Source organism: Pseudonaja textilis, unplaced genomic scaffold, assembly GCF_049901715.1.
Source record: "Pseudonaja textilis isolate UNSWEBS1 unplaced genomic scaffold, rPseTex1.2 PTEXSCF23, whole genome shotgun sequence".
NCBI lineage: Eukaryota > Metazoa > Chordata > Lepidosauria > Squamata > Elapidae > Pseudonaja > Pseudonaja textilis.
In genome coordinates this window covers 474,908-491,169 of record NW_028262868.1, presented here as the reverse complement: position 1 = coordinate 491,169, position 16,262 = coordinate 474,908, and the positions used below count along the sequence as shown (strand labels likewise).

At 56.3% G+C, this 16,262-nt stretch overlaps 1 protein-coding gene across 1 annotated transcript in view; it reads right to left on the bottom strand.

Moving 5' to 3' along the window:
• CAMTA2 (calmodulin binding transcription activator 2) overlaps window positions 1-15,866 on the bottom strand; it is a 47,605-nt gene extending 31,739 nt beyond the window's left edge. The window contains 10 exon segments of the mRNA XM_087919017.1: window positions 160-294; window positions 806-2,129; window positions 3,267-3,421; window positions 4,704-4,860; window positions 7,248-7,316; window positions 9,182-9,317; window positions 9,739-9,806; window positions 14,582-14,688; window positions 14,935-15,001; window positions 15,770-15,866. Of these exon segments, the coding sequence (XP_087775143.1) occupies window positions 160-294; window positions 806-2,129; window positions 3,267-3,421; window positions 4,704-4,860; window positions 7,248-7,316; window positions 9,182-9,317; window positions 9,739-9,806; window positions 14,582-14,688; window positions 14,935-14,962 (2,179 nt within the window). The 5' untranslated portion in view covers window positions 14,963-15,001; window positions 15,770-15,866.
• Window positions 15,867-16,262: the final 396 nt, after the last annotated feature.

Sequence of the window (16,262 nt, the reverse complement as noted above, 5' to 3'; positions counted from 1 at the left end):
AGACGGGGAGGGGACTTCCCGAGACACCCCCACACCCAGAAAGCGGGGTGTGTGTCTGTGTTTGTGTGGAACCTGCCGGGAAAAGCCCACCGGGGTCCGCTTGCCTGTAGCGGAGAGGGGAGGGGACCGCCCCGACATGACCCCCGCACCCCCACTTACCGTCGAAGGAAAGCCAGTCCACCTGGGCGCTGGGCAGCGCCAGGAAGCTGCGCGCTCGATACTCGAACAGCACGGTGGGGCTCAGCGGACAGGAGTCTTGAGCGACTTGCAGGGGTACCAGACCGGCCTCGTGGGCTGCGGAAAGGAGAGCGGAGGTGGGGTGGGGGTTCGAAACGGGCCTCGGCGCCGGGAGGGGCTGCGGAAGGCCTTCCCCCACCCCCCTCTCCCCTCCCCAAACCCAAGGGGGATCCCCTCCCTCCACCGCCAGGATGCCCAGGTTATCCCCGTGCCCAGCCCGGCGATGAGGGGTACGGCGCGAGCCCGGTTGGTTCTTCTCGGACGAGGATGTTTTACGGATCAAATACATGGAGGAGGGAGGGAAGGAGGGAGGGGGGGGGGTTGCCTGCGTCCCGGGACAGACGCCCTCGGGGACGAGGGGAGGGGATTCTCTCTTTGGCACCCCTTCAAACCTTCCTCGTCCAGCGGGAATCTGACCGGATTCCGGCCAGGTGAGGAGGACTTCGACCCCCCACCTGTGAAGCAGGGATCCAAAGGAGGTTTCTCCCCCACACACACGCACACACCTGGCCGCAGGTGGACCGAGGACTATCCCACCTTCCCTCGCCCCGTTTTTCGGCTGCCCTACCTGGGCAGTAGCAGCGCAAGACCCCCGATTGGATAAGCGAAGCGGGAACGGAGATTTGGTCGAAGAGGCAGCTGTACGACTCCGAATCGTCCATCCAGGGACCGGTGATCAGGACCTTGACCCCTCCCTGTACGCGTACGGGGAGTCCAGAGGCGGGAGTCAGAGGGTCCGCCGTCCCCTTCCTTCCCCCCCCGCCCGCCCGCCCGCCCGGATTCCCGCTTTTGGACACCCACCTCGGGTAGGACCACTCGGGCGAGAAGTCGGTGATGGACACTAAGGGCTGAGCGGAGCTCCCCAAGATGGCTTCCGCCGCGTAGCAAGGCTGGGGCAAAACCGGCTCTGGACTCTCTGCCCCGGGACTGGGGCCATTCGGACTGCCCGCTCCCTCGGCCGCCGTGCCCTCCGTCATCAACTCGCCGAGGAGATCCGGGAAATGGCCGTCGAGGGAGAGGCCGAAGGGACCGCCGCCGCCGGCCGCTGCCGCCACGCGCTGGATGACCGAGTACAGCTCCTCCTGCAGCTCCTTGGGGGAGATCTCCGGGACCCCGACGGGCTCTTCCTCTCCTCCGGGCAACCCGCCGGCCCGGGAGGAGCCCCCCTCGCCCGCCGTCTCCATGGGCGCCTCGGCGCAGCTGGTGGCTTCCGCCGCCGCCAAGGTCGGGCTGGCCGAGAGCGGGGCCCCATCGTCCTGGATGAAGAAGCGGTTGGCGGAGACGTAGAGAGAGTAGCCCGCGGACGGGGCTTTCTCCGGGGGCTCCGGTTCGGCTTGGGACTCCCGGCCGCCCCCATAGGTCTGCCCTTGCTTGGGGCTGTTGAGGAAGCGATCCGGGTCGAAGGCGTCCGCGGCTCCCTCGTTGGTCTCCATGGCGGAATCCAGGCTTTGCGAGAGGACCAGGCCGGGCAAGACGGAGAGGCCGAGAGGCGCCGTGGGAGCCGCCCCGCCCTCTCCGGAGAGCAGGTGTTGGCTGGGGGTCAGCGCCAGCGGTTTCTCGGCCCCGCTTGGCCCAGCCACGACGAAGATGGCGCCGACGGACAGAGTGCCCGGAGGCCGTTCCTGTTTGGGGAAACTGCCGGGCCGGGTCAGAGCCGGGGAAGGCTGCTGTATGGAGTCCGGGATGGCGTCGGCCATGGTGGGGGAGCCGGTTTTGGCCGGCTTGGGGCCTTTGGTGTCCACGAGAGGCCCTTTGGCCGCCTCGGCCTCGGCTCTGCCCTCATGGCCGCCGGAGATGTTCTGGACTTCCGTCAGGGCTGGGAACGGGCAGGGACGGACATCCAACTTCGGGGAGATGATCCGGTGCTTAATGCTGTTGCATTTGTGCGGGGCGTGGCGGGACTTCCTGCGAGGAGAGGACAGGGGTGTGTGAGCGGGTGATACGGCAAGTATTGACAGCCTGAGACGAGGGATCCTGGCTTAATTTGCAGGCTGGGCGGGGCCTACCCCGATAACTGGACAACCTCCGGTCCAGGCGGCGTTTACCCGTCGCACCGGTGGCCATCTTGACTTCCTGCCATGGCGACACAAGCTCTCTCTCATACCCCCACACACGCAGACAATGCGCTGTCCAGACAGAATTAATGGGATTTGGGATAGTTAGTTAGGAACGCGGAGCTGTCCCCGTTACCATTTACCATGGTAAATGTAGTTAAGGTATCCTGGGAAAGGTAGTTTATGTCACGCGGCCACATCTGTAACCCTGATCGATCACTGAATGGACCCTTATTGGGTCGGGGGAGGTTTCTTCGCTCTTGCCTGAACACCCAGCCTCGCGCTAACAACTCTACCCTCCGCCTCACGACCATGGCATGAAATAGGGGCTAGAAAGATTACTATCAGTTTACGCGACGGTTTCAACTGGTCAAAGAATTGGACATTCGATGCATCTCGACATAACGGCGAGTTACCTCTACCCTCTGCCTCTCGACTATGGGATGAAATATGGGATAGAAAGATAATACTATCCTTTGACGTGACGATTTCAACTATGCAAAGAATTGGACGTTCGAGGCACCACTCGACATAACGGCGAGTTACCTCTACCCTCTGCCTCTACGACTATGGGATGAAATACGGGATAAGATAATACTATCCTTTGACACGACGATTTCAACTGGGCAGAGAGGAATGGGACATTCGAGGCACCTCGACGTAACGGCGAGTGACCTTGAGGATGCCTAACCCGATCCAATAAAAGAAACTTTGTAACGGAAGAATTTGTGGCGTTCTTCTGTCTTTATAGTCCAGCAATGCGAACCGAAAGACAGACGAGACAAGCTGAAGTTGATCCCGCCTCTCTGGCCCCGACCCGCTTTGGGGATCGACCCGGCCCTTCCGGAAGGGTTTCTTCCCCCGATCCCACCAAGTTCTCTTCGCTCCCTCCGGAAACGAGTGACGCCGGAGTCACTCCGCTGGTGGGACGCCACGGAGAGCCCGTTGGAATAAAAGGGAAGGTCGGCGGGAGAGGGAGGACCACTCACCGAGGCTGTTGCTGCACAGACAGGCGTGCGTCCGGGGTGGCGGCTTGGCCTGGTGGCTCTCCAGAACTTGCTGGACCAACTGTTCCACGGACAAGTCGGCGGGGTTGTTCCCGTTGGTGCACGTCCACTTGACCCCGTGAACTGCGGGAGGGGAAAAGAGCAGGGTGTCCAGCCCAGGGATCTCGAAAGCTTTTTCTCACAAGGAGACGCCTTGACCACGCCTCGCCCCTACCCCGCCCCAAGAGGACGGCAGCTCCGGGCCGGTCAAATGGGGACGGAGGACGAGGAGGCCACTGGGCTGGTGCTTCTCAGCAGCATCTACTGGCGGCCCGAGGCTCAGCTCCAATCACCGTCCGCTGGAGAGGCGGGCGGGACATTCAGGGCTCCTCGCGCCAGGAAAAAGAGGGAGACGAGTCGCCAAGTTACGACCGTCACGGAGCGTGTAACTCATGCGGGGCCCGGGGTTGCGGTTCGCCGGCAGCAGGGAACGGAGGGCTGAGGCCTAGGCGAGGCGAGGAGCCTGTGTGAGAAGCCGGGGTGGGGCCGGGAACGATCGGAGAGTGGCGGGGAGGCTGCCTGCGGAGTTTGGGGGCGGTGAGGAAGAGCACCCGAGGAGCCCGTGCTCCGTGTGCGTCCGCGCAGGGCCGCTCGAAGAGGAGGAGTTAAGGAGTTACGGCTAGAAAGGGATGCGTCTTCACTTAAGGGATAAAAGTCAGCCTGAGAGACCGGGATTCTTTGCAGGAAGCAAGGCAGTTTCTTGGACTTTAAGTCTCGCGGAAGTTCGGACTATCCCGGTTTGTTTTGGGGGCAACTTTTTGGCGTTGGGAGATTTCATCTGCCCGTTAAGTCGGGTGTTCTTGGCAACATTTTTGAGGCGACCTTGAGCGGGTCGCGGCTTATGCGGGACGAGGAGTTTGGAAGGACTCTTGGCTGGGAATGGCGCCCGATTCACAGCAGGGCGTTTGCTTTGATTTGAAGGAGGCTCGGGTCAGGACGGAGGGTCAGAGGATGGACTCCAATTTTGCGGCCGAAAAAAAACGGTCGTTCAACAAAGCCTACCGGGCCCGCGGCCTGTTCGCAAGCGGGCCGCAGGAGCGGAGGTGGGTCGGTGCCCAGCACGGCTCACACAAGCGGCGAGCGCTGGCGCGTTTCCTAACTCCCCTCTTCCCTCCCCGTCTAAACCTGTGACCGTGGGACACCCGAAACGGCGGTAAGTGTGACCTGGCTGCTAAGCTCCTCCCCCCTCCCCGTAGCCATGTGATCCTTGGATCGAACCCCGGGACGCGAATCGACTCCCAGGTAGGCCGATCCAAACTTGGCCAGCGTTCCTCGGCGATTTGCGTGCCGAGGATTACCCGCTTTACGCAAAACACCCTACAACCCATCATCCTGCCCCCTGTTTCCTTCTCCCGGCACGGCTTACACATGGGTTTCAGCTGTCCGACCAGATCGTCCTTCGACCACTTCAACAACTCCTTACGGTCACTGTTGATGGCGCAGAGGATAGGACTGCAGATCTTCCCGCAGTCCTCGATCGCCGGCACGTTCAGGTAATGGACGAGGACTATATCCGGGTTCTGCAGAAGGGAGGGGAGGAAAAAAGGGTGGGAGGAAAAGCCGGCGTGGCGGAGGGGGGAGGGGGCTCCTTGGTGGGGGAGGAAGAGAAGGAGGAGGAAGAGGAGGAGGCAGCCTAGGCCTTGTTAGAAGAGAGAAGAATTGAATCCCGCTTCCTTCCTTCCACAGTCCGGCTCTCGAACGGAAACGGCGGCGGGTGGGAGGGGCGTAAACTGAGCCTTGGGTGACTCCCCAAAACGGACTTCGGAAGAAGAACTGGGGGAAACTATTAAAAAGACACCATCGGGTCAGGCTCCAAACCCAGAAGAACCTCGACGGTTCTCCCAAGTCAAGCGCTCCGTCGCTTCAAACCGGCAGACGGAGTCGTGCCGGATCGAAGACCGCGATGGACTCCGGGAACGATTAACGAACGACCGCGATGTAGTCCGGGTACTCCGGCAACTGTCCTCGGCCTCTTTCTCACACCGTTCGTATCTGGGCTGAGTTGGCTCTCCTTTCTTCTAAGGGATTCCCCTCCCTCCTCCTCCTCCTCCTCCTCTTCCTCACCTATCAGGAGCCGTGAGAAACGGGGGATACCCGAGCCTCGTTTTTTGGGGGGGATTTTGGGTCAATGAATTGATGGAATTTGGACGTTTTTCTCCCGCCGTCGTTCTAAATCACGATTATTTATTATCATAAATAATCTCCTAAATTTATCATTGGGCCGCTTAAAAAAAAAAAAAGACTGGTGGACTTCAACTCCCAGAATTCTTCAGGTCAGCAGGGCTGGCTGGGGAATTCTGGGAGTTGAAGTCCACAAGTCTTAAGAGATGCCAGGATTGGACACTTATGGCTGGCTGGGGAATTCTGGGAGTTGAAGTCCAGAAGTCTTCAAAGATGCCAGGATTGGACACTTATGGCTGGCTGGGGAATTCTGGGAGTTGAAGTCCTTAAGTCTTAAAAGATGCCAAGATTGGACACTTATGGCTTGCTGGGGAATTCTGGGAGTTGAAGTCCTTAAGTCTTAAAAGATGCCAGGATTGGACACTTATGGCTGGCTGGGGAATTCTGGGAGTTGAAGTCCAGAAGTCCTAAGAGATGCCAAGATTGGACACTTATGGCTGGATGGGGAATTCTGGGAGTTGAAGTCCAGAAGTCTTCAAAGATGCCAAGATTGGACACTTATGGCTGGATGGGGAATTCTGGGAGTTGAAGTCCTTAAGTCTTAAAAGATGCCAGGATTGGACACTTATGGCTGGATGGGGAATTCTGGGAGGTGAAGTCCACAAGTCTTAAGAGATGCCAGGATTGGACACTTATGGCTGGCTGAATTCTGGGAGTTGAAGTCCTTAAGTCTTAAGAGATGCCAAGATTGGACACTTATGGCTGGATGGGGAATTCTGGGAGTTGAAGTCCTTAAGTCTTAAAAGATGCCAAGATTGGACACTTATGGCTGGCTGGGGAATTCTGGGAGTTGAAGTCCTTAAGTCTTAAAAGATGCCAGGATTGGACACTTATGGCTGGCTGGGGAATTCTGGGAGTTGAAGTCCAGAAGTCCTAAGAGATGCCAAGATTGGACACTTATGGCTGGATGGGGAATTCTGGGAGTTGAAGTCCAGAAGTCTTCAAAGATGCCAAGATTGGACACTTATGGCTGGCTGGGGAATTCTGGGAGTTGAAGTCCTTAAGTCTTAAAAGATGCCAGGATTGGACACTTATGGCTGGATGGGGAATTCTGGGAGTTGGTCCACAAGTCTTCAAAGATGCCAGGATTGGACACTTATGGCTGGCTGGGGAATTCTGGGAGTTGAAGTCCACAAGTCTTCAAAGATGCCAGGATTGGACACTTATGGCTGGCTGGGGAATTCTGGGAGTTGAAGTCCTTAAGTCTTAAGAGATGCCAGGATTGGACACTTATGGCTGGCTGGGGAATTTGGGAGTTGAAGTCCACAAGTCTTAAGAGATGCCAGGATTGGACACTTATGGCTGGCTGGGGAATTCTGGGAGTTGAAGTCCACAAGTCTTCAAAGATGCCAAGTTTGGAGATTTTCCTCTTTGTCGAGAGCAGCAAGTTTCTCAAACTCCGTTAAAGGGCTGCGGTATCTTTCAACTCCCAGAATTCCCCAGCCCAGCTCCTCGACCGGGGGAATTCTGGGAGTTGAAATGTGCCTCCTTTCACGTCGAGAATTGGCAGATGCTACGCGAATCGCTCAGTCTTGCATAAATGATATTTTTTCGCCATTGAAATTAAGGCAGCCGGTCCGAAATGCAAGGAACCGAAAGGGGAGCTCCCTCCTTCCTGGGTGCTCCCCCTGTTGCTATCCTTCTTCTGGGACCCCCCTCAGCCCCCCCATTCCTCAGGGAAACCCCCACCACCACCAGCTTGGCCCAGCAGCCCCAGGGAGACTGACCTGAGTAGCCAATAGCAGCGCCGGTGGAATGTCGGAACGATGGACGAATGGACGTAGCAGCCGTAGAGACACTGGGGAGAGGTAGCAAAGGTTTGTGTGTGCGCGCGTGTGTGTGTGTGTCTCTGTGTGTGTCTGTGTGCTGTGTTTCCTCCCTCTTGCAGAGCCCAGTGCAGGTAGTCTACTTCTAAGCTTCTGTTTTTGTCAGTGCAGATTCGGGCAGCAGATGGCAGAAGGATAGATCTCTGAGGGAATCGGCGATTCGGCAAGCGACTCCATCGGCCTGTTTGCTTGGCCCGATTTTGGGCAGGCGGGGTGCGGGGGGGAAAGGTCGCTCTCTCTTTTTGTTTTTTTAAATAAAAAAATTCAATATTGACATACCCGGTGTGTTGTGAGTTCATTTGGCCAGTTGGCTCGCTAGCAACATTTTATGGGTTGGCTTGCAAGCCCGTTTTACGTGACCGACTCGGGTAGCCGAAGGCAGAGAGATAGATCTCTGAATGATTCTGCGAGCAACTCAATCTGCCTGCCTGCTTTGCCTGATTTTGGGTAAAAGTTGCTCTTTTTAATAAAAAAATTCAATATTGACACCTGTGGTGCGTTGTGAGATAATTTTGTGAGTTTGCTTGCAAGCAAATTTTATGTGACAGACTGGTCGGGTAGCCGATGGCAGAGAGATAGATCACTGAATGATTCTTTGAGCAACTCAATCTGCCTGCCTGCTTTTGGGGAAAAGTTACTCTTTTTTTTTTAATTTAAAAAAAAATCAATATTTACACCCATGGTGTGTTGTGAGATAATTTTGTGAGTTTGCTTCAAGCACATTTTACATGACCAACTCAGGGTAGCTGATGGCAGATAGATACATCACTGAATGATTCTGTGAGCAACTCAATCTGCCTGCCTGCTTTGCCAGATTTGGGGTAAAAGTTGCTCTTTTTTTAATAAAAAAATTCAATATTGACACCCATGGTGTGTTGTGAGTTAATTTTATGGGTTGGCTTGCAAGCAAATTTTATGTGACAGACTCGGGTATGCCGATGGCAGAATAGATAGATCACTGAATGATTCTGTGAGCAACTCAATCTGCCTGCCTGCTTTTGGGGAAAAGTTACTCTTTTTTTTAATTTAAAAAAAAATAAATTAATATTTACACCCATGGTGTGTTGTGAGATAATTTTGTGAGTTTGCAAGCTACATTTTATGTGACCGACTCGGGTAGCCCGATGGCAGAGAGATAGATCACTGAATGATTCTTTGAGCAACTCAATCTGCCTGCCTGCTTTGCCTTTTGGGTAAAGGTTGCTCTTTTTTAATAAAAAAAATTCAATATTTACATCCATGGTGTGTTGTGAGATAAATTTTGTGAGTTTGCTTGCAAGCAAATTTTATGTGACCGACTCAGCTAGCCGATGGCAGATAGATCTCTGAATGATACTGTGAGCAACTCCATCTGCCTGCCTGCTTTTGGGGAAAAATTACTCTTTTTTTAATAAAAAAAAATCATTATTTACACCCATGGTGTGTTGTGAGATAATTTTGTGAGTTTGCAAGCACATTTTACGTGACCGACTCGGTTAGCCGATGGCAGAGAGATAAATCTCTGAATGATTCTGTGAGCAACTCCATCTGACTGACTGCCTGGCGTGATTTGGGGTACAAGTTGCTCTTTTTCTTTTTTAAATAAAAAAATAATAATAAACGTTTCCGTCAATATTGACATACAAGCCACGCCCAGCCAGTCACGTGACACCCCGCCCAAGCGCCACGCCCACCGATTAGGCCACGCCCATCCAGTTGCGAAGGGAATTTGAATCCCTCCCGTCTCTGCAGCTGCCGAAACGCCCGGGGCCGTCGGCAGCGCCTCACCACCCCGCTTCCCTGGCGGGGTGAGGGACGGGTGAGGAGAGCACAGGACCGGGAGGGGAACGGGACCTACTTCCACCCCTTTGACCTTCAATTTCATGTGGTCCTCCCGGGTGGTCTTGCCGTCCTTCCGTTTCTTCCAGCAGTAGCCATCTTTGCGGTATTTCACCTTCTTGCGGTTGTACAGGATGAGGGAGCCATTCTGGGGTCTGCCGGGAGAGGGACGGCCCGGGTGAGCGGGCGGGGGAGACCCCGGGGCCGTGGAGGAATACCCCCTCCCCCTTGCAGTGTTCCCCAGCAAAGGGGCTTCGTCCGCCTCGGCCCGGCTAGCCGGCGCGTCTCCGCTGGGCCGAGGCCGGACGAGGCAGGCCAGGTGGGGCGGATACCTGTTTGGGACAGCTTCCTTTCAACACACCTGTGCAGGGCCGGCCTTAGGGGTGCGGGTGCCCACTTTTATTCCGCCCCCTCCGCTTTCGTTAGATGGGGCCGCCGCGATGGAACCGAAACAGCGGCGGGAGGATGGCTTGGGTCGCCCCAGAGCCGTCACCGCCACCCAGAAGACCCCACCGCCCCACATACACACACCCCGCCCCGCCGTGCCCTGTCCTTGAGGTAGGCAGGGTCCCTTACCTGGTCTTGGGGGAGCCGGAGAGCCATTCTTCATGCTTCTCAAAGGTGATCAGGTAAGAAGCGATTTCCTGCAAGGAAGACCCCTCCTCAGCGACTCCTGGGCCAGGCTGGCCAGCCGGCAGAGGCTCGTGGGGGTTGAGGGTGGGGCAGATCACCTCAAAGGCCCCCAAAACAGCCACACTGGGGAATCGGAAGGCCGGAAGGGGTCGGAGCCTCGGGAAGGCCCCCGGCCTCGGGAAACCCAACCACCCAGCCACCCGTCTCCATTTGGCACGGCGGTCGATTCCTCCCTTTCGCCCCAAAAAACCACGGCGGGGGACGGGACCAAAGGTCGAAGGGCAGCCCTCAAAGGAGCCTCCCCCCGTCAGCCTTCACCTGGTCGGCCCGGAAGGGAGCCCTGCCTAAGGGCGGAGACCCTATGGGTGTCCTCAGGGTACCTCTTCCTCCAGCCCTCCTCTCCCCCCACAGCCCCCTTCCCACCATCCAGTCTCCAGCAGCCTCCAGTCTCTGGTCTCCGGACCCACACAGGTCTCTCTCACTCACTCTCTCTAATCTATCCACCTCTATCTACCTACTATCTATCTATCTCTCTATCTATCTCTCTATCTATCTATCGATCTATCTATGCATCTATCTATCTATCTCTATATCTATCTATCTATCTCTATCTCTATATCTATCTATCTATCTCTATCTTTATCTATCTATATCTATCTATCTATCAATCTCTAAATCTATCTATCTATATCTATCTATCTGTCTGTCTATCTCTCTATCTATCTATCTATCTATCTATCTATCTATCTATCTATCTATCTATCTGTCCGTATTTATATCTATCTATCTATCTATCTATGAATCATCCATCTATCTATCATCTATCTCTTCATATCTATCTATCCATCTATCTATCTCTATCTCTATTTATCTTTATATCTATCTATCTATCATCTATCTCTCTCTCTCTCTCTCTCTCTATATATATATATATATATATGCATCCATCCATCTATCTATCTGTCTGTCTGTCTATCTCTAAATCTATCTATCTATCTATCTATCTATCTATCTATCTATCTATCTATCTATATCTCTATTTATCTATCTATCTATCTATCTATCTATCTATCTATCTATCTATGTATCCATCTCTCTTTCTCTCTCTCTCTCTACCATCTACCTACCTATTCATCCATCCATCCATCCATCTTAAAGCAGACACCCCCTCTCCCCTCTGCCCCCACACAGGAAGGGCCAAGACAGCCCTAACAATAGGAAGCCCCCCGGACCGGTTCCCCCCCCCGCAAAAAAAAAACCCAAAAAACCTCCCTGCGTGCCAGGGAGCCTGGGGGCGTCACAGGAGGAGGCAGGAGATGCCAGCCCAGTTGCCAGCCAGGCGAGCTAGAAAGAGGCACCCCTGGACCAGCGGTGGACAACGGCCCCAGGGAATCAGAAGGTCAGACAGGAGGGTGGAAGGAAGGAAGGAAGGAAGGAAGGAAGGAAGGAAGGAAGGAAGGAAGGAAGGAAGGAAGGAAGGAAGGAGAGCAGGTGGCAGGAGGAGGAAGAGGAAGAGGGGGAGGAAGAGAAGGAGAACGAGGGGGAAGAGGAAGAGGAAGAGGAAGAGGGGGAGGAAGAGAAGGAGAACGATGAAGAGGAGGAGGAGGAGGAAAAGGGGGAGGAAGAGAACGAGAATGAGGAAGAGGAGGAAGAAGAGGAAGAGGGGGAGGAAGAGAAGAAAGATGAAGAGGAGGAAGAGGAAGAGGGAGAGGAAGAGAAGAAAGATGAAGTGGAGGAAGAGGAAGAGAAGGAGATTGATGAAGAGGAAGAGGAAGAGGGGAGGAAGAGAAGAAGAACGAGGAAGAGGAGGAGGAAGAGGGGAGGAAGAGAAGGAGAACAATGAAGAGGAGGAGGAGGAGGAAGAGGGGGAGGAAGAGAAGAAAGATGAAGTGGAGGAAGAGGAAGAGAAGGAGAATGATGAAGAGGAAGAGGAAGAGGGGAGGAAGAGAAGGAGAACGAGGAAGAGGAGGAGGAAGAGGGGAGGAAGAGAAGGAGAACGAGGAAGAGGAGGAGGAAGAGGGGAGGAAGAGAAGGAGAACGATGAAGAGGGAGGAGGAGGAGGAAGAGGGGGAGGAAGAGAAGAAAGATGAAGTGGAGGAAGAGGAAGAGAAGGAGAATGATGAAGAGGAAGAGGAAGAGGGGAGGAAGAGAAGGAGAACGAGGAAGAGGAGGAGGAAGAGGGGAGGAAGAGAAGGAGAACGAGGAAGAGGAGGAGGAAGAGAAGGAGAATGATAAAGAGGAAGAGGAGGAGGAAGAGGGGAGGAAGAGAAGGAGAATTGAGGAAGAGGAGGAAGAGAAGGAGAACGATGAGGAGGAAGAGGAGGAGGCCAGTTTGGGGTGCGTGTCCCCTCCCCCCCAGAAGGGAATCCTCTCCCCATCTCCAGGGCTCCCTTCCCCCAAAGCTGGTTGCTAGGAGTGGGAAAAGGCCTCGGTGTGGCGGATCTCATAGCAAAACAGCACCCCATCAAATGGGGTGGGTGGTTCAGCTCCCCATCAAATGGAGTGGGTGGCTTTGCTCCCCCCATCAAACGGGTGGGTGGTTTGCTCCCCATCAAACGGGGTGGGTGGTTTCGCTGCCCCCATCAAAATAAGCTGGGTGGTTTGCTCCCCCATCAAATTGGGTGGATGGTTCGCTCCCCCATCAAATAAGCTGGGTGGTTTTCTTCCCCCATCAAATGGGGTGGGTGGTTCGCTCCCCCCATCAAATGGGATGGGATGGTTTTCCCCCATCAAATGGGGTGGGTGGTTTTCTCCCCCCCATCAAATAAGCTGGGTGGTTTCCCCCATCAAATAAGCTGGGTGGTTTTCTCCCCCCCCATCAAATGGGGTGGGTGGTTCGCTTCCTCCCCATCAAATAAGCTGGGTGGTTTTCCTCCCCATCAAATGGGGAGGGTGGTTCGCTCCTCCCCACATCAAATGGGGTGGGTGGTTTTCCCCCCATCAAATAAGCTGGGTGGTTTCCCCCCCCATCAAATGGGATGGGTGGTTTGCTCCCCCCATCAAATAAGCTGGTTATATGGTTTTCTCCCCCCATCAAATGGGGTGGGTGGTTGCGCCCCCCATCAAATAAGCTGGGTGGTTTTCTCCCCCCATCAAATGGGGTGGGTGGTTCGCTCTCCCCCACATCAAATGGGGTGGGTGGTTTGCTCCCCCCATCAAATAAGCTGGGTGGTTTTCTCCCCCATCAAATGGGGTGGGTGGTTCGCTCCCCCATCAAATAAGCTGGGTGGTTTTCTCCCCCTCATCAAATGGGGTGGGTGGTTCGCTCCCCACATCAAATGGGGTGGGTGGTTTGTCTCCCCCATCAAATAAGCTGGGTGGTTCGCTCCCCACATCAAATGGGGTGGGTGGTTCCTTTCCCCCATCAAATAAGCTGGGTGGTTTTCTCCCCCATCAAATGGGGTGGGTGTTTTTCTCCCCCATCAAATAAGCTGGGTGGTTTGCTCCCCCCATCAAATGGGGTGGGTGGTTTGCTCTCCCCCAAATCAGATAAACTGGGTGGTTTTCTCCCCATCAAATGGGATGGGTGGTTGCGTCCCCCATAAAATAAGCTGGGTGGTTTTCTCCGCCCCCATCAAATAGGGTGGGTGGTTTGCTCCCCAATCCAATGGGGTGGGTGGTTTCGCATCCCCATCCGAATGGGGGTGGGTGGTTCGCTCCCCCATCAAATGGGGTGGGTGGCTTACCCCCCATCAAATAAGCTGGATGGTTTTCTCCCCATCAAATGGGGTGGGTGGTTCGCTCCACCCCATCAAATAAGCTGGGTGGTTTGCTCCACCCCATCAAATAAGCTGGGTGGTTTGCTCCCCCCCCCATCAAATCAGCTGGGTGGTTCCCCCCCCCATCAAATGGGGTGGGTGGTTCTCGCCTCCCCCCATCAAATAAGCTGGATGGTTTGCTCCCCCCCATCCAAATGGGGTGGGTGGTTCGTTCCCCCCCATCAAATAAGCTGGGTGGTTTTCTCCCCCCCATCAAATGGGGTGGGTGGTTCGCAACTCCCCCACATCAAATGGGGTGGGTGGTTTCTCTCCCCATCAAATAAGCTGGGTGGTTTTCTCCCCCCCATCAAATGGGGTGGGTGGTTCGCCCCCATCAAATAAGCTGGGTGGTTTCTCCCCATCAAATGGGGTGGGTGGTTTCTCCCCCCATCAAATAAGCTGGGTGGTTTGCTCCCCCTCCATCAAATCAGCTGGGTGGTTCCCCCACATCAAATGGGGTGGGTGGTTCGCTCCCCCCCATCAAATAAGCTGGATGGTTTGCTCCCCCATCAAATGGGGTGGGTGGTTTTTCTCCCCATCAAATGGGGTGGGTGGTTTGCTCCCCCATCAAATGGGGTGGGTGGTTGCCCCCATCAAATAAGGGTAGTTTCTCCCCCATCAAATGGGTGGTGGTTCGCTCCACCCCATCAAATAAGCTGGATGGTTTTCTCCCCCCATCAAATGGGGTGGGTGGTTCGCTCCACCCCCATCAAATAAGCTGGGTGGTTTGCTCCACCCCATCAAATAAGCTGGGTGGTTTTGCTCCCCCCTCCATCAAATCAGCTGGGTGGTTCCCCCACATCAAATGGGGTGGGTGGTTCGCTCCCCCATCAAATAAGCTGGATGGTTTGCTCCCCCCATCAAATGGGGTGGGTGGTTTCTCCCCATCAAATGGGGTGGGTGGTTCGTCCCCACGCCCTTCCCCAGAGGATCCAGAGCCCAGGATGGATTGGGGGGCTCTGCAGCAACCCCCCTCCCCCACCAAACACCCCCCACTCCTCCCCTCCCCCACGCCCCCGTCCCCCTACCTCGTTGGTGTTCCACCGCAGGCGCTCCTTGGGCAGGGCTACGGGCTCTTGGGGACGCCAGTCGAGCAGCTTCTTGGGCAGGAAGAGCTTGAGGTGGTGGCTGTTCTCTGCCGGGTGGGGAGGGGGTGGGATTGGGGGTGAGGGGGAGGGAGGGAGGGAGGGAGGGGGGGAGAGGCACAGAGGCGGCCAGGATCAGAGAGAAACCCCTCCAGTCCAACCTTGAATTCACCCACCGGCCCCAAACGGGGAGCGATTGCTCGTTTGGAGAAGGGGTGGCGGGGAGGGGGGGAGGAGAAAGAGCGCGCCCCTCCCCCACCCTCCTCCCAGGGCTTCCCCCCCCTCCTCCGACTCACCGGAGACCTCCGTGGCCGCCTTGTTCATCTTCAGGGAGGGCTCAGAGGAATCACCGCCAGAACCGGCCTGGAGGGGGGGAGAAGGGGAGGGAGGGAGGGAGGGAGGGAAGGCGGCAGGGCGTCAGTGGGAGGGGGAGGGAGGAGGAGGAAGCAGCGGTGGAGCCCTCCTCCCTCCTTTCCTTCCTGCTCTCCTCCCTCCCCTCCCTCCCTCCCTTCTCTCCCCCTCCCCTCCCCCTTCTTCCCTGCTCTCCCCCTCCCTTCCTTCCTGATCCCCCCTCCCTTCTCCTTGCTCTCCCTTGCTCCCTGCCTCCCCCTCCCCTCCTTCCTCTCCCTTCCTCCTTCCTCCTGATCCCCCTCCTCCCTTCCTCCTCTCCCTCCTCCCTTCCTTCCTGATCCCCCTCCCCTCCTCCCTTCCCCTGCTCTCCCCTCCCTTCCTCCTGATCCCCCTCCCCTTCCTTCCCTTCCTGCTCTCCCCCTCCCCTTCCTCCCTGATCCATCCCCTCCCCCTTTCTCCCTGATCCCCCTCCCCTCCCCCTTTCCTTCCTCCTCTCTCCTCCTCCTCCCTCCCCTTCCCCTGCTCCCCCTCTCCTGCTCCCTTCCCTTCCCTTTCTCTCCCTCTCCCTTCCTCCCTTCCTCCTCTCCCCTCCCCCTTTCCTTCCTCCCTTCCTGCTCTCCCACTCCCCTTCCTCCCCCTGATCCCCCTCCCTCCCTCCCTTCCTCCCCTCCTCCCTCTCTTCCCTCCCCTCCTTTCCTTCCTTCCTCCCTGACCTCCCCCCCATCCCCCTCCCTCCGCCCCGCCCCGTGTCCACCTCGCCCGCCCGGCCCCGGGTGGCACCTGCAGCAGCTCCGGCTCCGCCACCGGGCCGCCATTCTCAACACCCCCACCCGCCCACCGGCCCCCGCCCGCCGGAGCTCCAGAGCCGGCTGCGGGTCCGGCCTTCCCTGCTCCGCCCCGCCGCTGACAGCTCGGCCGGCAGACGCTGGGAGGGAGAGGGATCGGGAGGTGGGGGAGGGGGTTCCTTCTCTCGCTCTTCTCCCCCCACCACCCACTTCCATTGGGGGAGTCGCAACCCTTGGTGCCAAGGAGACCGCTGAAGCCAGGCTTGGCCCCTTTGGAAAGGCTTTTTTTAAGACTTCAACTCCCAGAATCCTTCAGGCCAAAGCCTCGGTGGAGAGCCGAAAAGCGGGCTGAGGGATTCTGGGAGGTGAAGTCCAAAAGTCTTCCAAGGCACCAAAAGGTTGGAGAGACTCTGGCCACTATAGTGAGTCCCACCAGGAAGAGGTTTCCCCTGGCTGCTGGGTGGGACTTCAACTCCCAGAATCCTTCT